Below are 25,744 nucleotides of genomic sequence, written 5' to 3'. Positions count from 1 at the left end.
CGGATCTCCGCGCTCCCACCGCCGTAAATTTCCAACGACGACGGCGTCCTCGACGGGTTTTTTATGATAATAATAATAATAATAATATCCTTTCCCCCGTCCGCCGAGCAGTGGATGGTGGTTTTTTAGTGCGCGGGTGCGGTGAGGGGGAGAGGCCGGCCGGACGCGCGCACGCACACGCCGACCGAAGTCACCGAACGGCGAGCAGTCGTCTTGACGTTTTCGCCGCGGCACAGTCGTCTGCCGTTTAGTCGAATGCCCATCGTAGTATCGTATGCGTGCACAGAGTGTTATGTTTTACTGCGAGTGGAGCAGCGACGGCAATAGCAAATTCATCGAAATTACGTCACATAGTATTATACATCCAAACAATAATTAATAAAAAAACGGTCGGCTGAGGACGATGGCCGCCACAGCGGTGACCAGAGCTCATAACCGGGCCATCGCAAAGGTCAGTAGTTTACCTGATATTATGTGTACTTGTTTAAGTATGGTGTGTAGGCACTAATATAATCATTATAGTGTATAATATGGAAAGTACCTTTATATAGATGGCCGTCGTCACGCTGAACGTTACGTTCTTAATGCGGTACCAATCGTAGTCCAGTCATATTAATAATAATAATAATTATTATTATTACTATTATATAAGCCCGCCTTTTTTTTTATTTAGGTACTAAATTTAAATTACGAATTTAGGCCTTAAAGTTCTAAATCGTAAAATTCGTCGGCATAAGTCCGCGATCGTCAGATATATTCATTTGTATGCATTTGCTTGTGTGTGATGTGTTTGTTTATGTGCGTGTTTGTGTGTGCGTGTGCGTGCACAAGATTCCCGCTCGCGGGTCCTCCCATCATAGACCGTGTAACTGTGCATGTATAACGGGTCCGTCCTAAATTATTACCGGTGTTTATCGCTGCTTCCACTACTATATTATTAGTATGTACCTATATTACCATTGTATCTAAAGATGCCAGAAACTATTCATATATACCTGGCATATATACCTGAAAATCTGTACATGCCTAACTCGGTCGCCCGAGAGCGCACACATAATATAAATGTGTAAATAATAATTGATTAAAACGAAAAGAACGTAGTATACAGTGTAGTCTTGAAAAACGTGTCTGCATAAATATAGGTAAACATATCGTGCGATTTAAAGAAACGAGGAAATATACCTAATGAAATATTATATTACACGCATAATATGGTATGAGTTGAATTTATAAGTTGTATTTTAGGTACCTGTTGTGAGGATGTTCATTGGACATGATACCTATATACTTCAGAGTTTCGAGAGAGAGTGTGATGTAGGTTGATAGGTACACAACAATAATTATACATTATTATTGCAGAGGAATTATACAATGCCGTCAGCTGTAGTGGCGATAAAAATTGTACTTAATTGATAAACCTATATAAAACGCGTGTCAACCCGTTACAATGTACCCGTTTATCAGGACAATAGTTTCGAAACGCGGCTGTGACGACGAGTGTATAGTACTTACACTAATATACTATATTATGTAGGTATATATCACCTTGCACCTACCTGTTGCGAGTTGTAGGACAGTAGTACACAAATAATACTAGCAGTGTAAATGAATGTGTACCTATCTACCTATATATGTTTTTCTATCGCCGACATAATATACGATTGCGGACAAAGAGCGTTGTAATAATAATATACTAATGAATATACACATTCAGATGATACTGCGCTGTGAGCCTGTGACTGTACACTTATAATACGAACACGAATTTATAGTTTGTAACAGCGAACGGTAACAGCTTGCCTATGTAACATAATTTATAACACTACAACAGTCATCAGAGGAGACTCCCCAAGTCGTATCTACCTCACAGCTGCATAGAAAGCGGACCGAGAAATCAATTTTATTGTAGTTATATTCTTTATTAGATTTAGAGGCTATTTCACCACAAAATATAATATAAGATATATGGCATAGTGCACACCTTTACGGTTTTTTTAAGTACAGGTATAGCCGGTATAGGTACCTATACACAAACGCTGTGTTTCCCGAATTCAACACTACCAACCACGTGGGAATGTGCCACCTTTGTATACACAATAAACTATAGCTAAAATTCGATATGATTTTTGTTTATAAATGTTTTCAATTGGTCGTGGTCATATTATGTAGGGTACGGATCCGAAGGCAGCCACTTGCCGGGCAAAGTTGCAACGAGCGCGGTCTGCTCTGAACCGGCAGATGGACCGGGAGCTGCGGTTACGTGAAGGCGCCGAGAACCTGTTGCGGTGAGTATAAACTATATATAATTTTGCTATCCCCTAAGACGATACGCCACAACATCTTGTTTAATGCATTAATGGGACGATACGTTAATATTATGTGCGTTGAACGGTGTTTTATCATATTAAATTTATGAGTTATGTATACCTACCAAGCCTGGGCAAGTTAATGATAATTTTTAACTGAGTTAAGTTAATGGAAAACATTTTAAAAAGTTTAAAGTTAATAGTTAACCTAATTCTTTTTTTAACTCAGTTAAGTTAAAAGTTTTATGAACATTTTCAATTAACTTATTAACTTAAGTTAAGTTAAGTTATTTTTTTTTTTTTGTATAATATCCATATAAATAAAAAAAATCATAAATATTATTGACCACAGGAAATAGCCAATAGCTTTTCTATACATAGGTATTGAATTAATAAAATTATGTAGTAGGTATGAAAAAAATACAAAATTGAAAATGCCGAAACAAATACAATCCTTTGATTTATTAATACACTTGTTGGGTACATAATCGACATATGATATTTTTGCGCATTATATGCGTCCGCCGCCACCGATAAGCTGTGAGAGCGGACTTGGACCTCACGAAGTGGGGAACCGCGTCGTCGCATCTAGCCACCCGTCGCCGTTGCGCCGCCGCTGGCCGTTGTCGTTTTCCAGCCGTCTAGGCAGACTGCACGAGCTGCATGTTTCTCTTTGTCGCGAACCGACGCCCCGTCGTCGTAAATCACCATTGTGCGTTTTATTGTTTTTTTTTTTTGTGCACCCGAGCCCTCGCGCTCACCAACACATCGCGTCCGCGATCCGTGTTTGCCGAACCCACGGCTTATTTTTTTTTTTCGCCTGCCCGATCTTTTCGCTGTGCGCCCCGGGCCGTGCACCTACACGTCCACGTGGTTTCCGTCCGTTCGCTTGACGCAGTGCGAACTCACCGAACGCGGTGCGCTCAACTAGTTTTTTTTTGTATTGTTGTGTCGTTGTGGACGACGTCCGTCCCGCAACCCGAGCCGTGCTCAGAATTTGTTAACTTGCATTCGCGCCCACGTGTTTTCGCCCGCCGTCGTTACCGGCCGTATATACGTGGTGTCGTCGTACCTGTTCGTCACGTTCGACGTAGGTGCAAGTGCTGCATACCAGTTCAACGTCCGTTGTCACCGTCTCACCGTCGAACCGGGTCAGTTGCCGCACTCTCACCGTGGTATCATCGAACTTTCTTCGTATCAGGTCGTACACACGATTATCTTGTTTGTTATTGTTTACATTTATTACTCGCATTACGCGACCCATACGTTTTTTTTTGTATTATCATATATTGAATTATTATAGTAGTGTTTTGCCGATCGAGTTGTGATCGTGCCATGACAAATACTATTACTAACACTAGTACGTAAGATATTTGAATTGCAGAACGCCAACAATAAATATTGTTCTGTACATTGCCACACCATCAAACTCAATGTTATTAGTTATCTTATATTCATGTCCTTATAGTTATACAGTCCACTATCTCTCGCTCACTCTCTCCTCCTTACAGGGATCTCTACCGGTTTTCGACATAAGTAACTACACGCCCGACGCGTAACGTGTTGACCGCCCTCCGTGCGCGCACGTATCCGTCATCGGCTTTACAGGTGCAGCCGTCTATCGCACATTGTTTTGGTCCGTTCGAGCCGGATTTTATTTTCGTGTAATTACTTCGTCACAATCGTACCTCATCACATATTAATTTAATCCGTATCGTCATGGCACCAACAAAGAAAGAAGAGGATCCGAAAAAAGTTCTACTGCGAAGTCGCGTCAAACGCGATAATATATTAAATTCGGTTAAACATATTCACGCCACAGCATTAGAGGCACGCGCTGATATTGGAAAAATACCGTCGTTGATTATTCACGCTGAGGAACTAAATAGGTTTGTCGAACAATTTCATCACCAACAAGATATCATTATTAATGCATTAATCGATGTTGACCGTATTGCCGAGTTTGAACAGGCTGATCGTCCGTTGATTACTTCCATGGAATCCTTACGCCTTGAAATAAAAACAATTGTCGCGAGTGCCGTTCCCGTGACTACTTCCGAAAGTAAATCGTCGTCTTCGTCGTTCACCAATTCCGTGCCACAACAACAATTCGTCGCGTTACCAAAAATTAAATTACCTATGTTCGACGGCAACTTACTATCGTGGCGATCGTTTCGCGATATATATATATCACTCGTACATGATAACCAACACATAGATGACGCACAGCGTTTTCATCATCTACTGTCGTGTTTATCTGGTTCAGCGTTGGCTATTATTAAATCTATACCGTTGTCCGCGGCTAATTACCCGATCGCGTGGGACGCGTTGTCCGAGCGTTACAACAATAAACGTTTGTTAGCTTCCGCTCACATGGACAAATTATTCGCCTTTAAACCAATCGCTCATGAATCACTACCAGCTTTAGTTGAGTTCGTTAATACATTTAAGGAAAATGTATCAATAATTAAATCGCTGGGGGTCGCTGACCTTTCGAGTTTTTTGCTTTTCCATATGTGCTCTCGCGTTCTCGACCCGATCACTTTACAACTGTTCGAATCTAGTACGTCACAGTCAACTATTCCGACTTTTGACGAATTAGTAAATTTTGTGCAACATCGATGTAAGATTTTGGAAAATCTTACCAAATCTAATAAAGTCGGTCGCAACGAAAAACCGTTCGAAAAACCGGATGTTCGCGGTAAACATACCAAATCGACTAAATCAGTGTTCGCTGCTACTACGTCCGCTTCGACTAAATATAAGACTAGGAATTGTTTATATTGTGATAAGCCCGATCATAGAATATATCAATGTCCGAAACTCACCGGAATGACTGTTGATAAACGACGAGATGCTGTATTAGCTCGTAAATTGTGTTTCGCGTGTTTGAGTTCGAGTCATATGGTCAATACGTGTCCGTCAACCAAGGGCTGTTTTTCGTGCAACAGTAAGCGTCATCACACCCTACTACATCGTGAACAAAATCGAACGTCAATTGTAGATAATACGACTTCGAATAGTAACCCGGTACCCCAACCCACCACGTCGAGTGGTGACTCTAGCTCGTTTGTCGGTGCCGCCTGCGCCAATTCTACCGTCGTACTAGGTACAGCGATTGTTCACATTAAGGATGCGTGGGAACAAGTACACTGCGTACGCGCACTGCTCGATAGTGGCTCGCAGATTTCCGCCATGACTGGTGATTGTGCAGCGCGGCTTGGACTTTCGAAACGTCGTTACAAGTCTGACATCGTAGGTTTCGCACAAAGTCCTGTGTCCCACGTTCAAGGTATAACCAGCTGTCAGTTTTCTTCACACGTTAAACCAGATTATTTATTCCCGTCTGTTGACTTAATTGTTCTAAAACAAATTACCACTGCCATGCCAGCTACTCGGTTACCAGCGACCGTGCGTCAACAATATCAACACCTTCGATTCGCCGATGACAAATTCGACATCCCGTCTCGCATCGACGTTCTATTCGGTGCGGATATCCTACCAAGTCTGATCCGCCCACACGCGGGTGTGGAACATCACTCGGGTTTACCATCGGCCCTTGACACTCAGCTTGGCTGGATAATTTTCGGCTCATTTTCTACTCCGAACAAGTCACCTCCAGTCACGCTGACCACCGCAATCGCTCCGTCTTCAATCGACGATTTAATTAAAAAATTCTGGTTGATCGAAGAACCCGCCGCCCCGTCGTCGCCCACCACGGAAAACCAGTGGTGCGAAGAATATTTTATAAAGTCTACCTCGCGTGATACGACAGGTCGATTTTGTGTCGCCCTACCGTTTCGCCATTTGTTCACCGGTTCAACTCAACAGCAAGGTACATCGCGTCACGGGCTAGGTGATTCGCGTTCCATAGCAATGAAAAGATTCTATAATCTAGAAAAGCGATTGGCCAAGGATCCCGCGCTGTATGCGGCGTATCGCCAGTTCATGTCCACCTATCGTTCGCTGGGACACATGGTGCCAGCCCCGTCACCGGGCATCTATTTCATTCCACATCACGCCGTATTCAAGTCCGATGGTGATATGTCAAAAATACGAGTCGTCTTCGACGCTTCCTCAGTCTCTTCGTCTGGTCGTTCTTTGAATGATGTTTTGTGCACCGGACCTAAACTGCAAGTGGATTTGCGTGACATTCTACTGCGTTGCCGATTACACAAATACATTCTGACCGCCGATATTGTCAAGATGTACCGACAAATCCTTATTCGTTCGGAAGATCGCGTATTCCAACACATATTCTGGCGTGATTCCCCCACCGATGACCTGCAGGAATTTCAACTATGTACCATCACTTATGGCCTTAACTGTGCACCCTACCTTGCAATCCGGTGCTTACATGAACTTGATGCCCAAGATGGTCACCGATTCCCGTTGGCGAAGGGTGTTCTCACTCAGTCAGCTTATGTGGACGACATTGTTATAGGTTCAGACACCGAAGAACAATTATTACGCCGAAAGAACGATATTGTCAACTTACTTCGTGGTGGAGCTTGTGAGTTGAGCAAGTGGACGAGTAATAGTGCCCTCATTCTCGAGTCTCTCCGTCCTGAAGATCGAATAGATTCCGTATCCTTTGATCCACGAGATGAGCAGTCGGTCAAAGTCCTCGGTCTTCATTGGAACACGAATAATGACAACTTCGCCTACCATACCAGTGTTCAACAAACTTCCTCAACCAAACGCCAAGTCCTTTCAGTCATAGCACGTTTGTTTGATCCTATAGGCGCGCTGGGTCCGTTGTTACTTTGGGCAAAGTGCTTTATGCAATCGCTGTGGTGCAGCAAGCTTGGGTGGGATGATCTCATTACCGACGAGTTATTATCGACATGGCGTCAATTTTGTTTGGAGCTAAATGATGTGTTTGGCCTATCAATCCCTCGTTACATTCCGGCTGTACATCAGCAAGATATTCAATTGATGGGCTTCGCGGATGCATCGACCAAAGGATACGCGGCCACCATATTCATGCGCAGTGTTGACGCCGCGGGGGACATATTAGTCAAATTTATTACATGTAAAACGAAGGTCGCCCCTATCAAAACTGCCGTCGCCAACGATTCTCCGTCTATACCACGTTTGGAACTATGCGGGGCGCTATTGCTGGCTCAAACACTCCACCATGTCCGTCAGGTTCTGTCGTCCGAGATCTCCATAACTTGTCTTCGTGCCTGGACCGATTCATCCATCGTTTTGTCATGGCTGACATCGGATCAAAAATATTTTAAGATTTTTATCACTAATCGAATCGCCAAAATCCACCAGCTTGTCCCTGCCTGCAAGTGGAGTCACGTGTCGACCGCCGAGAATCCCGCGGACCCTGCTTCCCGCGGGCTTCTACCCAGGGCTGCGATGTCATCGGATATTTATTGGAATGGCCCAGAGTTTTTGGGACGGCCGGAAGAGCAATGGCCCAAGTCCAAATTCACGCCACTGAGTCCTGACCAATTGCCCGAGACCAGGCCTAACGTCACTTCGACTCTTGTCGCCAATGTATCGTCATCTCCACTTGAGTTGTTCACTCGGTTTTCATCGCTTGCCAGAATGCAACGTGTCCTTTCGTTCGTTTTCCGTTTTGTACGTCGCTCACGCCGACAGCCCGTTTGTTCGGGGCCACCAATGTTTTTAGAATACGAAACTGCACTATCCGTTGTCGTACGCCAGACACAAAAATATTACTTTTCCGAACTTATTAACATGTTGAAGAAACAGTCTACGATATCACCTCCGTCGTTAGCTCAATTAGCGCCCTACGTCGATGAGACAGGAGTTTTGAGAGTCGGAGGCCGCCTACGTTTTTCCTTTATACACCCTGACTCGAAGCACCCGATTCTGCTGCCACGAGATTCACATCTTACGACATTGTTAATTCGTCATTATCATTTGTCGTTCCTCCATGGCGGACCGAAGCTGATATTGTCAATGTTGAACAGGAGGTTTTGGATCATGTCTGGCCGCGCCGCAGTGCGTCGTGAAATTTTTGCTTGTGTTCCGTGCACACGTCACAAGGCCATCCGTCCTCAGCCAATCATGGCCGATTTGCCGCCATACCGAGTTCGACCTCATCGACCATTTTCCCATGTTGGTATGGACTATGGAGGTCCTTTTCTTGTGAAAGAGCATAAACGTCGCAGCGCCCAATCAGTGAAAGTATATCTGGCATTATTTGTATGTATGGCTGTGAAGGCAGTTCATCTCGAAATCGTCACAGAGTTAACCACTGATGCGTTTCTCGCGGCCTTGGATCGCTTTGTCGCTAGACGTGGGATTCCTACCGATATTTATTCTGACTGCGGCACGAATTACGTGGGTGCTGCGCGTCAACTCAAACTGCTATTTCGCAACGCCAAAGAGCAGGATCGAATCTCTTCACATCTGGCGTGCACGTGGCATTTCAATCCGCCTGCCACACCGCACTTCGGCGGCATTTGGGAAGCTGGAATTAAGAGTGCCAAGGTCCATCTCAAGCATGTTATTGGTCAGCAGATATTAACTCATGAAGAATTTGTTACTTTGACTACCCGCGTCGAGGGTATCCTCAATTCTCGACCAATCACGCCGGCGTCATCTGACCCGCATGATTTAAGCGCCTTGACTCCGGGGCATTTCTTGATCGGAGAACCTATTCACGCCCTACCAGAACGTGACATCACTGACATAAAGATTAATAGGTTGAACCGATGGCAACTCATACGCCAATGCCACCAGTCTTACTGGAAGAGGTGGTCCCGTGAGTACTTGTCGTCGTTGCAAGGTCGTTCAAAATGGTACAAGTCATCTCCAAATTTGAAGGTCAACGATATGGTCATTGTTGAGGCCCCATCTCGACCACCTACCGAATGGCGGCTCGGTCGTGTCACCGAGGTCCACCCAGGTGCCGATGATGTTGTCCGTGTCGTGTCCGTGCGCACTCGGGACGGTATCTACAAGCGCCCGGTCGTGAAACTTGTGCGTTTACCAGTCGAGCCCTAAACTTGCCCTCATCTCCCAAGGTCCTCATTATGTAAATGTTTGTAATTTTTTTTTTTTTTTTTTTTTTTTGTGCAACAGTCACAGTCTGGTTCACGTTATTTATGTATTTGTCTACTGATGAGTGTCAGGTACTATGTAGATATTTTAATTGTTATTTATCATGTATTTTTGCTCCGTATTTTTTTGTAATGTGTACGATCTGACTTCAACGTCCATCTTCATGTTTGATGATCTCTTGAAAGACGCCCTGGTCTTTCAACGCGGGGAGGAAATGTTGGGTACATAATCGACATATGATATTTTTGCGCATTATATGCGTCCGCCGCCACCGATAAGCTGTGAGAGCGGACTTGGACCTCACGAAGTGGGGAACCGCGTCGTCGCATCTAGCCACCCGTCGCCGTTGCGCCGCCGCTGGCCGTTGTCGTTTTCCAGCCGTCTAGGCAGACTGCACGAGCTGCATGTTTCTCTTTGTCGCGAACCGACGCCCCGTCGTCGTAAATCACCATTGTGCGTTTTATTGTTTTTTTTTTTTGTGCACCCGAGCCCTCGCGCTCACCAACACATCGCGTCCGCGATCCGTGTTTGCCGAACCCACGGCTTATTTTTTTTTTCGCCTGCCCGATCTTTTCGCTGTGCGCCCCGGGCCGTGCACCTACACGTCCACGTGGTTTCCGTCCGTTCGCTTGACGCAGTGCGAACTCACCGAACGCGGTGCGCTCAACTAGTTTTTTTTTGTATTGTTGTGTCGTTGTGGACGACGTCCGTCCCGCAACCCGAGCCGTGCTCAGAATTTGTTAACTTGCATTCGCGCCCACGTGTTTTCGCCCGCCGTCGTTACCGGCCGTATATACGTGGTGTCGTCGTACCTGTTCGTCACGTTCGACGTAGGTGCAAGTGCTGCATACCAGTTCAACGTCCGTTGTCACCGTCTCACCGTCGAACCGGGTCAGTTGCCGCACTCTCACCGTGGTATCATCGAACTTTCTTCGTATCAGGTCGTACACACGATTATCTTGTTTGTTATTGTTTACATTTATTACTCGCATTACGCGACCCATACGTTTTTTTTTGTATTATCATATATTGAATTATTATAGTAGTGTTTTGCCGATCGAGTTGTGATCGTGCCATGACAAATACTATTACTAACACTAGTACGTAAGATATTTGAATTGCAGAACGCCAACAATAAATATTGTTCTGTACATTGCCACACCATCAAACTCAATGTTATTAGTTATCTTATATTCATGTCCTTATAGTTATACAGTCCACTATCTCTCGCTCACTCTCTCCTCCTTACAGGGATCTCTACCGGTTTTCGACATAAGTAACTACACGCCCGACGCGTAACGTGTTGACCGCCCTCCGTGCGCGCACGTATCCGTCATCGGCTTTACAGGTGCAGCCGTCTATCGCACAACACTAATACAGACAAGTATTATACATTTTTTTAAAATTATTAAATAAAAATAACATGGTATTTAAGAATGTACTCTGAATACTTTTTCAGGAAACTAAAAGTCTAAAACTGTTAGAGAATATAGCCAACTTTATACTTCATTATATTTATTATTTAATTATTTATAAATTAACTTAACTTGAATTTGATTAAAAGTAACTCGTTATTTAATAAGTTTATATCAATTCAAATAAGTTAAGTTAAAAATTAAGTTTATGAAAATTAAATTTTAAAAAGTTAAGTTAAAAGTTAAAATTAACTTAACTTTTAACTTTTTAACGCGTTTATGCCCAGGCTTGATACCTACCGTATACATTATCTTAATGTTATGCCATCTCCTAAAAAACTCACCGTGGAACGTGGTAGTTATATTTTGTAAACAAACGGTATAAGTAGGATTGAACTCAACTCAGCCGCAGATCCAGAATAGACTTACGAAGGGGGCCATATTGGATAACATTTTAGCCAATCGGCAAGGCAATGCGTTTTATTAGCTCACCGAACACAGACATTCTAGAATTCGCCAGACTCTACCGGAGGGGGATCAACCCTTGCCCCCCTTGAATCCGCGCCTGACTCAACTGTACAGTACCTATATATATTATGGCATACGTAAATCGTTTAAAACGTAAATGGTCGTGGTTAATTAATGGTTGACCACTAGATAACCACATGGTATACAACCTGCAATCACTGATCTAATAAAATATTTATCAAGAAATTACGTTTCATGATGAAATCTAATTTGCTCCGAGTGTCTTCGTATTAATAATATGAGTTATGCTGGATGATTTAGGGCCACCACCAAAGATGGCGGCAGTAGCGATAACAGCGGTATCGTCGGTAGTGGCGGTGGCCGCAGGAGTAAAAGCAAAAGCAGAAAGCTCATCAGGCAGACAGTGGCACTGGAGCTGAGTTTCCTAGATTCCAACGTGCGATTGCTGGCCGACGAGCTGGCTGAGCTCAATGGTTCAGTTGACGTGTACCAGCACCGAGACAATGACGACGACGACGAAAATAATTTTGACGGAAGCCGTTGTGATCCAGCCTCGGAAAATGCTAGCGCGGATGGTTCAATGGCGAACCGACGGCGACTGCACCGGCAACGGTTAATGCCCATGATTGCCGTGCCGTTGAAAGACACCAGGCCAATCGATTTTGGACCACCACTCGAGGTAATATTATTTTATATTTTTATCGCAGATTCACAGACTATCGAAGTTGTGTATGTATATTATAGTGTGTCAGTTTAGGTATACCACTTTATCATCATATTTCCTATGAGGCAGTACGCGAGTATCCGAATAGTATACGGATTCTATACTTTATTATAGATTGCACTTAAATTTAACGTAAAAAACCTATTGAATAATTAAAATTACAAATATACTTAATAAAGGATTTAAATATGTTATAACTTAGAAAATGAGGAGCGATATGAATTTATTTTTATTTTTGAGTATCCTGCTGCTTCAGTGCTTCACACACGCCAATGATTCTAATACTGACATACCTGTTTGGTTTCTACAACTCGGTTATATTGTATTTTACCCAACTAAACACGATTTCTCTGGTGGTTATTTTATAAATTACACAGCGGTTCATCAATCAACACTATGGCGTGGATTTGTCAGTGGCACCGGAAGAGACAAACTCTGGCCAAGTTGATTTAGGAGACGATAGAGACGACTGCGATGGCAGTAGCGGTACGGTGCGGCGGCGGCGGCTTTCGTTGTCGTTACGCGAAGCCATCGACGAATTGACGCAGCTCCGAGTGGTACGTATTATAAATATTAAATATTATATGTTATTGACAGATTTGTATTTTCTCATATTTTGCTATATAAATATTTGAAGGGGGAGGGAAGTGTAATAAAAAAGTTGAATTTGAAATCGTACCATAGAATTAATTAAATTTAAAGCTTAAAGTTTAAACGTGAAATAAACTTGAGATGTGAAAACTTAAAAAAACGTATCGTTATGTCGTGAAGAATATAAACTTAGATCCGTTTTATCTAAAAAAATTAGTAACTATGCTTATATTATCCACGGAAGAATAACTTGTCAATATATAAAAGTAATTTGCTGCTGGGTGTCCCTATTATGGGTAGGGAGGGAGCGAAGTGGTAACAGCCCCCCCCCCCACCCCATAAGGTGAACTGACTTTACAATTTACAATTTATATAAAAGTAGTTATTTGACTTTTTTTATATACTATTATAATATCAAATCAAATTTCTTATCATGTTATCATATAAATACGTATTCACGGTCATAGACTCATATAGAGTTTTATAGAATATTAGAATATATAATCTCAATCTCAGAGTAATAATAATATAATATTATTATGATATTATACATACAATACTCGTATAAACGCGATTCAGATTTCGAACAGATGCAGTAGTTGCTATAATGGTGGTTCACACACTCTTTGAGGGATAACAATTATTATTAATAATCCTCAGCCGTATTCCTGATAATATATTTTACATTAGTCATTTTGAATTATTTATAATTTATTATTAAACCATATTAAATAATAAAATAAAATAAATGTTTATATTATGATGACTATGGCGATTTGTTTTTAATAATGTAACATTTCAGTTGCACAAATATTTTGTAGAGGAGACTATAGTTCTAAATTCCAATTTATACTGGTTCTATACTGTGTATCTGAATCCCTTGTAAATTAATATTAATTTTTTTTATTATTATCATTTTACAGGACACACAGACGCCTAGCAGAGATTTGGACGGAGTTCGACTTTTGCTGCGCTACTACAGGCAGCTGTATTACGTTGATCGCAGATTTTTCCCACCCACTTCATTGGCAGTTCCCGTGACGACAACTTCGCGACATAATCACCAACATAATCGCCAGCAGCAGGACTCCAATTATCGTCACGTTAAGCAACAACAGCAACAGCACTCAGCCGTCGTCGGCTCGTCATTAATGTCACCACCACCAGCCATTTATTTTGAGTGGTAATATATTTTTAAAATGTATAATAATAATTATGAAAAATGTACAAACATAAAAACGATACAGATGGCTATAATATAACCGGTATTATTATATTTCGTTTTCATTGTAGTCTTAGCAAAACATTTTGTCGTTTTATTTATTAGCAGGCGTGTGGTAATTTTATTCAAAATGTTATCATACATTATACTTGTTGTATTGTATTAACTTCTTATTTGTAATAACTAAAATTTATCATTGACTAAAACTAAACGATCAGTTATTGAGTCCATGCACATCTACATACTTGCCCAAACAGCAAATTTTCAATCATGATTTAAAATTTTTTTTTTAAATACACACCAAATTATAATTGACTAGGTATCTGGTTGTTATTTTTATATTATTTCTATAACTATTATCCATGAAAGATATAACAATATAATATTATAATATTTATATTTATATTTATATTCATATTATTTATTAAATCTGAGGCTTGCTTTGGTCTCATTACCCGTTTTACGAATTATTTTTTAAAATTATTTTCTGTATAGGTACACTGCCATATTATGGCTAGTAGTGGTTTACCGTCCAAATATTATATACATCATACAGCCATATAGATGCTAGTATACATCATTATGCAATGTGCAATAACAACGTTGATGAAAATTAAAGTATAGCTTTCACACTGACTTAGCTCGAAATAATAAAAGATTAAAAACAATAAAAACAGGATTTTTAGAAGCAATATTCAACGTACATATTATATTATACTACACTGGTAGAAACAAAAAACAATTATCCCACAAACAAACATAAACATCATAACATTTCAAATTATTATTCAAACTTATACCATTCCTGCGTTCGTTAAGGTACGATTCGTTTGGTGGCCCAGTGCCGTCGTGTGGACAACGTACCGTCCGCTTTGAGCAAGCGTGCGTTCTATTTAACGTGGCCGCGGTGCACACTCAAATGGGCGCCAAGTATGACCGTCGTTGTAGAGACGACGCAGACGACGGCGAAGATGACGACTACAGCATGAGCATTGGCTCGGGAAAGCGGACTGGCTCATTGTCGACATCGACTGGACCTGAAGCAGCTGACGGGGCCGCGGCCGCTGCGCAGTGCTTCTTGCGAGCGGCCGGAGCGTATCGGCACATCGGCGACACGTTCGCCAACGCACCTGCGCGGGCCGCCGATCTGCGTGCCACAGGCGTTCTATACGCAGTCATGATGGTCAGTGATGATAATTTATTATAATAAATATATATTTTTATACTCATCGACATATGACAGCGGTTTAATACGTATATATGTTGATGGAAAAAAGGCCGACAGTTGTGTACGTTTGTGTTTGTTCCAAAAGCATTAGTATTAATCAATATTCTAATTAAAACATTTAAATGTATTTATTTAAACAAAAATATCTATTGTATGTTGTTTGTCATATTCACATTTTATACAACTTTTGGCCTAATGATGGTCATTGAATTATTGTATTATCGTAACAATATACGTATACCTATACCTATAGGCTCAGGCTCATGAATGCGCTTTCGAGAAATTACAATGGCGGTTCTTGACGTCCGTTCGGAATCGGTGTCGTCGTCAACACCATCGAAGTGACCGAGATAAAGAAGCTGATCCCGACGCTGAAGTGCTTGGCAGTGGTGTCCGTCGTGGCCTTGGCGACCGAGATGTCGCTACAAGACGAACATCAGCATCAGGTGTCGTTGGTGATAATGTCGGACGGACGTGCGATGTAACCGCAAATACTCTATCATGGACAGAGTTGGCTCGTGAAGCGGCACACGTGAGTTCTTACTCATATACATATTACATTATTACCTAAACTCATTGTATAAGGGCCCAGCTTGTTTCTATCATAAGCGGCAATATTTCGGCAATATGTAATTTTCACGCTACCCCTGCCGTAGCCTTCTGGTTAACAATAAATGACAATTAATGTGCGTGGGATGAAGTGGCGCAATCACAAGGTTTTGGAAGTTATGTGGTTTAACCTCCCCCCCTCCACACACACACACAAAATTCCTAGATGCACCACTGAACTTCCATGTCTCGTAGAGTAGTTTGATTTATTTATTTTTTGTCAGTAAATGAATACGTTTTTAAAGGATTCATTGGACTTTGATTCTTATCAATAACTGATCTTAAAAAAACACCCCCAACATTTTTTCTGCGTTTATGTCACTGATGCGGCCGCATGTTACGATATAATAATAATATATTTCATTTTTGTTATGAAGTTGTCGCGAATGTATGGGGACGTAGTGTACAACTGTTGCACTCGCCAGCCTAACGAAAGAGCCGTTCGTCGTTGTAAGGAAAACGGTGGTGAACAAGGAGTCACGACGACACCGGTGTCTATGTTGCCGGATGTCTGGGTGGCCGTATGCCGGATCAAAGACCGACACTACGCGGCGTTGGCGTACCGTTACGCCGCTTGCGCCCTGCTCCCGAACCACCGATGCAGCGCGGACGGACATCAGGACAAGCAGCATCATATGGGCGGCGCTCGCCGGCATGGTACCATTGATTCCGAGGCCAGCCAACTGCTAACAGAACTGACGGCGGCTGCAACGGCCGTGGGCCTTGGGGTAGCCGATGACGACGACGACGACGACGACGAGACGATCTCAGTGGCGGTGCGTCAACGACGGCGTCGTAATCAACTCGGTATGGATTCTACCCTTAAATCTTAATGTTCCTATTATCTAATGTGTAAAAAGTTTTTGGAAGTGTGTTTAGGGAAGATTCGATTTCTTAAAGCCCAGCCTCCCATAAAAGATATTCAAAGCTAGCAGTGGTTAGCATCTTAATCATGCTGTACACGTTACTCATCATTAGGGCTAGGATTTATATGCAATAAGAAATTGTAAAATATGCATTTTATTTACTAAAATATGCATAAATAAATTTTTATTATTATTTATTATAATTCATAATTTATTATTAGCTCATATTATTACACTAAATATTAGTTTAATTAGACGTAACTTGGCACTTTCACTTTGAACTTTCGGCGTACTGGGCACTGTTAATTGTTATTAAAACCATTCAAATTAACGTACTAATACAATTATTCTGTGCTGTCTCACTGTATAACAATGTGGAAGTAATTCTACCAGTCGTTAGACCAACGATAAGGTAACGAACGGATATTATCCGACCTAAGATAAAATAGGTAGTATTTATGCTATATATATTTACGAAAATTCAACGGATAAACCAAAAACTTTCGGTTTCATGAAGTACCATTTAAAATTAACAATAACTTATAAAAATTAAAAAAATGTTAGTTAAAAAATATCGAAAAAAAGTCTATGAATATGCAATTATATATGCATTATGTCCAAAATATGCAAAAAAAAAATTGGTCTTATTTAAACGAGAATAAGCCAAATCGTGGACAAATCTGACAACCAATTAATTTGGACTTAAGTAAAAAAAATATGCAAATGCATATAAATCCTAGCCCTACTCATAATCATAATTTAGTATTACTTGTATTTTAAAAAGTTAATAGGTATACCGCAATAGGTTCTTGCACATTAGATCTTGAAATGGAATGACAATTTGTCTTACAACAACGTGTGAAGTTTTTAAAAATGTATTGTACTCAGCATTCTAATTCTTCAGAATATAGGTAGTGATGAGAAGTTTTGAATTTTTCCGTGGTTTTTCACTTTTGCATTTTTACGATAAAATGGCAAAAAACATTGTCATTAACATAGTTAATTTTATAAATTAAAAAAACGTTATCAAGCCTTATAACCGTGTTGCAGGTAAGCTGTTGTTAGAGGCGGCAGCAGCGGCCCACGACAGAGCGGACCGCGCACAGCGACTGTGCCGGCAGCTCCGTGCTAAATCCGAGGGGAATACGTCGGGCAGCGGTGGTGGAGGCGGTTTGCTAGCTGGCGTGTTGGAACGAGAACGCCAGTGGACAGTACGGTTGTTGTTATCACACTTCCGAGACGAAGAAGAAGATGAATACGCCACGGCCAAAGGTGAAGGAGGTGGAGGTGACAGCGATCGCAGAGATGGCCGTGCCGAGAAGAATTGTGGACGTTGCTGGGATTGCCACTACTGTTGCTCGGACGACGACGGCGTCGATGCTGACGCGGTAGCCGATTATTGTTCGGGCGACCAAGAGGAGCTTACTGCGGCAGGGATCGCTGGCGTACCTGGTCTGGACGTCGACCGCGGCGTGTTAATCAGACGTAAGTATACCAACTATAAGCTGTATACTGAATCGGCAGTCCGAACTTATATATATAGTTTTGAGACAAACAAAAAATTATTTTACCCACCCATTTATTGATATAATATAAAAATACGTCTCATTGGCATACATAATAAATTGCATTGTTATTAATAAATCAAGTTAATGTAACGCCTTTGAGTTAATCATTTGAGCTTAAGCATTAAGCCAATACAGAATTTACCTCGAGTATTGGTAGGTACCTATATATAGTACATTTTTTCCTATAATCGTATAACATCCATACGCAGGCATGCAGCCACCCACAATCTACCTATTTATTAAAACAAAGGTATTACCTTTATATCTTCAGAATTATAGATCTACCTTTTTACAGCCACTGGTTGTACATCCCTAACTTCAATAAAACGATATAGTATTTGGCCACCTAACAAGAATGCGGACTAATATACATACGAATCTAACGAAACATTAAATTTATCTATTCTTGTTAAGTATCAGCTTGAAAATCTATAATAATATATTATTGTTCGCGTTTTGAACGTTCTAATAACATTTGTTAAATAAAGACAATTTATCGTATATAGATACGCCTAAGTATATTAATTGCAAATATTTTTATATTTTTATTTAATTATTTTGTCTTTATTGTAGATTGTAGCTTACTATTTCACGGTTTTCAAAAATATCCCACCAATTTTCAGTTGTTGTTTTTAAATGCATAATTATATTTTATTATTATTGAAAAGTTTTTTCCACGAGTATTTATCAGCATATGGCCAAATCTGTTAATTATAATAAAGTTTAAAAAGTTTTAGATTTTTTTCTCAGAAGCAACATAGAAGTACAATTTTAAGTATTTTATTTATATCGTTTACTTAAATTTTTTTCTCTGTATTTGTTCATTGAAACGACCTTGAGGTGGTAGGGAGATCATGGGATCTATTAATCTACATATATATATATATTATATATATATACATGATAATACCTTCTTCTCCGTGAGGAGACATGTTCAGTCTTCACTCCCAGAGTGGAAACCGGATGACGCAATAGGACGACAGCACGAGAAATTGTTGATCTCGTAAAACTACGCACTTTGGTATGAATTGAACCGATGACTGTGTGAGTCGCAATCAACTGCGTGATCACTGCGCCACTACGGCCTCCTACTTAAAAATTATAATAGGCAGTGGCGGTTTTACGGGGGGGGGGGTCCAGGGGGTCTGGACCCCCCCGATCACGAGTTAAAGCTGTGATTCATTATTCGGTCAGGGCGCTTGGGGTTTGACAGTAATTTTTTTTTATAGCTATTACGATTTTTATACACGGATATAGGTACGCTTATATCTAATATAATATCTTAAATGCTATGTTTTTTTTTATGTAAGAATAAAAGGGTTAACCTTTTTTGTCTTTTATATTATGAGATTATGTTAAAGGACCCCCCCCCCCCCCAGAAAAAATTAAAAAAACCGCCACTGATTATAGAAACTGTTGAGACTATTGAGATCTTCGTTGCCGTAACAAAATCATAACACTAATTTTCCGGACTATCTCACTATTTTTCATATGATGGTTAATGTATTATAAAACTGCTGAGTAATAACTGTGATTTGTGTTTAACATAATGTATAGCACGGACTAGATTTCGGTTGATGTCGATTGCGCCCGACTTCACGGACACCGGTGACGGATGCAACTACAACGATGGCGACGAGTACGGCGGTGACGAATGCGATCTGGGTGGCTTGACCAAACAACGTGTCGGTGGTGAAGATCGACACAGGCAAAAGCGAGAAGAACGGCAGTACGAGACCGCTGATCGCGAGGAACGTAGAGCAGATCTATTCGCCGGGCTAGGGCCGGTGGCCGTGTTTTCGGCGCGGCACCAGTTTTCACGGCCCCGGTGGGTGAAAGTGGCCCGCGGCGGTGCCCGTCATCGTTCCCCTGGCGGTGGCGACGAAGACGCTTGTGACGACGACAAATCTGTTGCATCCGCGGATCCGGTTCAGCTTGTAGACCGATGGTTCGGTTTCGAGTTGCGCAGCCACGGCGGTGGCACAGCGGCCGCAGTCCCTCCGGCTACCGTAGGACACGTCAGGTCCAGTTCTCAGGCACAAGTATGAATTATGTTTATTATTATTATCTTTAACGACTTATATCACGATTAGCACCTCTAAAATCGATGAGTGTAATATTATATTATGCATTTATACGTAATAAAAATCGTGTATGTTAAGCGTGGTTGGTCATAACCACGGTTATCTATATTTTAACGGACATAATAGGTATCTACAATAATAGTAGATTATATTGATTCAGTTGAAACTGAGAGTAATAACTGCAGTTAATAATAACACGTGCGACGCACTCTCAATAAATTGTTGTTAAATATTTTTATAACGAAAGTCGTAAATATCAGACGTAGATCTATAACCTGTAAGACCTTATCGGTCGATGACGTAAAAATGAATTTGAAAACGATCCTGACGCACAATATTTTTAGTTTTATTTGATTTCACACTATAATAAATATTTGTAAAAATAATTTTAATACTACGAAAAGTTCTTTTTTTTTTAAATGTCGATAGATTTTAATTTTTTTTCAATATTTTATTATTTATATTTTAATTTTTATCATTATTCAATATTTCAATATTTTTAAATAATAATTTTTTTTCAAGAGCTTTCTTATATAATTATTTTTGTTAGTAGATACTACGTGAAAGGTAAAGCATACCAGGAGTTTGGACCTTAGGGTGAAAGAGGGGGTATTTCGCCTGTGTTTGAAATCGTTGATAATCATTACGATTATGTACTTAATAGTAAATCATAAAAAAAAATTAAAACTATGAAATTTATCATCTACTATTGTAAATACGTATACCTACTTATGTACAAAAAATAAATTATGGTTTTTACCAATCAAAGAAAGATTTGTTAACAACAGGATTTGAATTTTCTTAAGTAACATTCAAATTGAAAATAATAGATAACTTTGAGGAGTATTTGGAACAACTTTGTGAAAAAAAATCGTTATAAAGTTCAATAGTGTAGTCAGAAATTTAGAATATAAAAAAGCTCTGTTATTTTTTAAAAATAAGGAAGGATAAAATATAATATGTATTTAAAGTAAAAAAATCTTATTACCATGTATTTAAATTGAAAATGGAAATTTATTATATTCACCTATATAATAATTACATACATTATTGTTATTTTCCATCATTTCCGTAATATGTATGATAATAATATTATAATCTTCCAATATTTTCTAACCTCTAACCAACAATAATATAACACATATTTACAAGCATCTTGTCTTTTTATTATATTAATGGATATACGTATAAGCATCATTGATCCTATTTATATTAAATTGACATGATGATAATATATTATTTTATTATTTATTAATGATTATATTAATATTAATTATTGTGTTCTCAATAAAGCACGTCGGCTTGAGACGAGGCGACATAGTGGTGGCGTTGAAGCTATGTGCAGGTGATAATAGTGGTGGAAGGGTAATGGACGTCAGGTGGGAAACGTGCCGCAGGGTGGCCGAGTTAATCGTTCACCATCATCAGAGGCGTCGGAAACCGAGTTCCGGTGAAGTAGCAGTCATCCAATTGAAAATTGTCACACCGATAACTTCCACGACTGTGTCTGACGGCTATCAGGCCGCGGATCCTAACAAGGTACCTATCTACTTACACATTAATTAAATACAAAAGGTATTTATTGAGACGAAAGTCTTAGTTGATAGTCGTTGATAGGAAATAATAGAATTACATGCATCTACGGTAATTTTTTTTTTAGTTACACTCAAAATCAAAATAAATTTTCTCGAAAACTAATTGTGGGCAAGATCTCCCGTTTTTTCTTAATTTTAGGTTGTTAACTTCCGAATGACCGAATGTACCAACTATATTCACTTTCTCACTGTAAACAATACTGAAGTTGAAAATCGAAGCATTATTATTTCGACTACTTATCTTGTACACAAATACAAATAAAAAATAAAAAGAAAGAGAGTTTCTACACTCCGAGTAAATATATCGTTAAATGTTTATGTCATACTGATTGCATTCGACATAGAATATAGGAAGTGATAAGTAATTAATACAATTATAATAAATTATGAATTATTATCGTCGCTAAGAATCTAATAGTACCTATAATGAAGTTGCTATGGTATTATTATGGTCACCTGCATTGGTAATCATAGGCGCAATTAGGCAGAGCTAGTGTGCTTAGCCCCTCAACTATTTATCCAGCTTCCATAATATAATAGATACAAATATAAATTAAAAAGTGAGCCATGACTCTAGAATTTTGTTTTATTAGGGGATCTGTGTAACTTAAAAAATTCAAGCCCCCCTTTCAAAAAGTCGATCATAGTTGCGTCTATGTTATTGTAACGCAATTATATTATTATTTATCATCGTTGCAGCTAGGGTCAAAATTAATAACATTTATTTCATTTTTGTTATTGTTTGGTTTTCGTAGCAACTAAAACACGAAATTGATCAAAAAATTACAATATTTTATGCTCCCGGCTTGGACACGATGACATAATGGTAAGGTTATCGATGTCGCACACATTTATAGAATAACCCCAGCCATAAGAAATATTACATGTAAAAAAAAATATATATATCATTTTAATATCAATACATTCATCGTTCAGCTCAGAATCTAAAATACAAGTTTTAATTTTCACAACTAAAGCTAGAATATTAAATTCAAGATTTATCAGTTTCTCTACTGTAATTAAAAAAATATATTTCAATCCTATACATTTTTTTCAATATTGTTTTAATTTAAAATTTCAGTAATATTGATTATTCAAATGCATAATAATTTTCCTTAAACAATTTTTATCATTTTTTTTAAATGAAATAAGAAACTACCAGAAATTTATTCCAGTAACAAGTTATTCTTTTTTGAAATGTTAATACATTTTTTATCTAGTTCAAAAAATTAATAAATACCTAAGTATAATTTTTAGGTATAAAGTACTATAGTTTTTGAATATAGGCACTATTAAATAACACAAATAATGAATTGCTTTGAATGTGTGCTTGAATCTCTTTTGTAATTAGAAAACCACTGGATTTAGTATCATTTCCCTGAGTACCATAGCGTGAGCATTAATAATTTATACCAAATAACCTTTCAGCCCAAAAGTATATTGATTGCCAATTGCCATACATTCATTTAAAAAACTTGGAAGTTAATATATTCTTACATAGTTCGTAACTCAAGTACAATAATATGTAACACGTTAATTTCATAAATTGTCTATCCATCAATTGTTCAACAACACAATCTTGCCTTTCCATTTAAATAATTATCGAGATAGTTCTTAATTATTATAGTTTATTATTACATTCAGTGAAAATTGATTTTGAATAGTGTTATATAGTATATATCTTGTTTATAATTTGTCTGTATTGTTTCATATAGATTTATAAACGGAGAAGTACAAATATGGTGGCCTTAACTTCAAATATACATTCTGCTCCATCACTACCACCCATGTTATCACAGACCAACTCTAAACAACGTCGTCAACGACGACAGAATACAAACAGTGCTAATGAAGGAACTGAGAATACTAATAAAAAAATTACATGGTTGTGGAATCCTTTCAGACGGCGGCGGAGAAGCGTAGTTGGCAATAAGTGTTAAAAATATGCACTATTGTAATGATTGTTAATTATCATAAAATATTAATGAATGTTGAATTTATATTATTTGTAACCTTTAAGACATTTTAAGGGTAGTGTTTTACTATTATAATGTAAATAATAAACAAAAGAATATACATTTTAAATTTTATTTTTATAAAACTATGTTACTTAAAATTAAAATTACAATTAAAGCTTAATAATAAACCCCCATCAGTTTATAGGGGTTACTTATAACAAACAAAATTCGATTGTTACCTTAAATTATAGACATAATATAATAATAATAAATTATTGTTTCTATAGTTAATGATTTTTAAAACATTTAAGTGTCATCTCTATTGGTATCCCAATTTCAATTAATTAATATGAGTTAATATTGCATACATTTTTAGTAGATTTAAATATACCATTAGTGGTGTCATTGTTAAATGTATAGGTATCGATGGTTGCAAGTAGATTCAATTGTATTGATTTATTTTGGTTCCATAGACAATTTTAGTTTATTTAACTTACCATTGGTTATGATGAATCAGCTCATGTTAAATATTGCTTTAAAATTATGCTTAAATGTGCCAATGGTGATAAATTAAAATAATCTTAAATACAATTTAGGGCGACATGACATGGTGAGGTAGATTGAAATGTTTCGATAGGAATTTTGTCTCATAAACAATATTTTGAGCACATTCATATTCTATCAACATTGGTATCCATATTTCAATTAATTAAAATATGTCATATTACAAAGATTTTTATTTGATAGAAATGTATCATGATGATAGTAATCTGAAATATATTATATTTAAGGGTATTCAGAAATATATCAAAAATATTTTGATCATATGAATGTTTTTGAGAGCATTAAAAATATTATGTTATCATTTTTAGTATTAATCATTAAATTGATTAATCAGTGTTGAATATTGCAAAAGGTTTTATAAAATTGAAATATACCAATGCTGATAATATCTTTTATTGCATGTAATGGTGTAAATATGCTGAGGTAGAATGAAAAGTATTAATAATTAATGGATTATAATTTTGAACACACTTAATATTTATTAATAGAGCTGGAAATTCAACACATCGAAACTAACAAAACGCCCTATAAAAATGTAAAAAATGTATAATAATGCATTAAAAACAAAATTAGGACAAAAATAATGGTTTATAAAATTTTTAAGATTTAACATTTATATACATATACATGTATAAGTATAATAATTTATTTATAATTTGATGATGCTGAATTTGGATTTCTTATTTTTTGTGATTATTAAAATACTAAATAATATGTCACACAGCTTTCATCAATTTTATTGTTTGAATAGAATCTTTAATAATTATTCTTGCTTATAATAGAATATAATTTATAAAATTAAAAGAATAACAAAATTCAATTCAATTTTCAACATTTGAATTAACATTATAAATTCATTAAAATGCTATTGAGATGAAAAAAATGCCCAAAAAACTAAACAATACAAAAAAACTTAAAAATTTGCAATTGTGAGCTCAGAAAATTTATCCTGGAGTATTCACTAATAAATAAATAAATAAATAAATAAAAATTCATTAAACAACAACAAATGAGTCATATTTGTACAAAACAACAAGCATGTTAGCTAAGTGCATTATAATTCTAACCCTAGTTATTACCATCGATATACGGCATACATTTAAATAAGTACTAAATGATAAATATTGCTAAAGATTTTATTATATTGAAATATACCAATGGAGATAACCTCAATAGTGTTCAGAAATGTAAGGTATTTTCATGATGACATTTCTTTAATAATATTAGATGGTGATGGCTGTTAATTTGGTTCAGTATTTGAACTAATAGTATTTGTAGCTGTGCTACAACAATCAGGAGATGCATTGATATTGGTGTTACTAGCTACAGAAGAAGGGTTAAGTTTAGTAGCCAATCTTGTAGTAGTGGAAGCTACAGTATCATCCGGCGTGATTGATCTCTGAATGATATTTCTAGTAGTATTGGAGTCACTGGCTTGTGGTGTTGTTGATTGTTGAAGCTGATACTGATGGTATGAT

At 38.2% G+C, this 25,744-nt stretch overlaps 2 protein-coding genes across 2 annotated transcripts in view; one reads left to right on the top strand and one right to left on the bottom strand.

Annotated features, from left to right (window-relative positions):
- Positions 1-195: 195 nt before the first annotated feature.
- On the top strand, positions 196-23,829 carry Rhp (GTP-Rho-binding protein rhophilin). The gene is made up of 12 exons (XM_089225565.1): positions 196-451; positions 2,170-2,285; positions 11,558-11,936; positions 12,359-12,538; positions 13,496-13,755; positions 14,614-14,977; positions 15,276-15,554; positions 16,009-16,438; positions 17,548-17,982; positions 19,623-20,107; positions 21,443-21,688; positions 23,460-23,829. The coding sequence occupies exons 1-12, from the start codon at positions 404-406 to the stop codon at positions 23,682-23,684; spliced, it is 3,447 nt and encodes a 1,148-aa protein (XP_089081691.1). The 5' UTR covers positions 196-403; the 3' UTR covers positions 23,685-23,829.
- LOC107168960 (uncharacterized) overlaps positions 23,819-25,744 on the bottom strand; it is a 41,537-nt gene continuing 39,611 nt past the window's right edge. Inside the window, exon 21 of the mRNA XM_015518530.2 lies at positions 23,819-25,744. Coding sequence (XP_015374016.2) covers positions 25,507-25,744 — 238 coding nt within the window. The 3' untranslated portion in view covers positions 23,819-25,506.

The sequence above is a fragment of the Diuraphis noxia genome, unplaced genomic scaffold, assembly GCF_037042655.1.
Source record: "Diuraphis noxia isolate RWA-SAM2 unplaced genomic scaffold, SU_Dnox_SAM2 contig0001, whole genome shotgun sequence".
Taxonomy (NCBI): Eukaryota; Metazoa; Arthropoda; class Insecta; order Hemiptera; family Aphididae; genus Diuraphis; species Diuraphis noxia.
The sequence above is the reverse complement of the archived record's forward strand: the minus strand, read 5'-3'. Positions and strand labels throughout refer to the sequence as shown.

Coding starts and splice junctions, on each gene's coding strand:
- Rhp (XM_089225565.1), top strand. CDS start 404: ATGGCCGCCACAGCGGTGACCAGAGCTCATAACCGGGCCATCGCAAAG. Junction 2,286..11,557: donor GGCGCCGAGAACCTGTTGCG/GTGAGTATAAAC, acceptor TGGATGATTTAG/GGCCACCACCAAAGATGGCG. Junction 13,756..14,613: donor CCAGCCATTTATTTTGAGTG/GTAATATATTTT, acceptor GCGTTCGTTAAG/GTACGATTCGTTTGGTGGCC.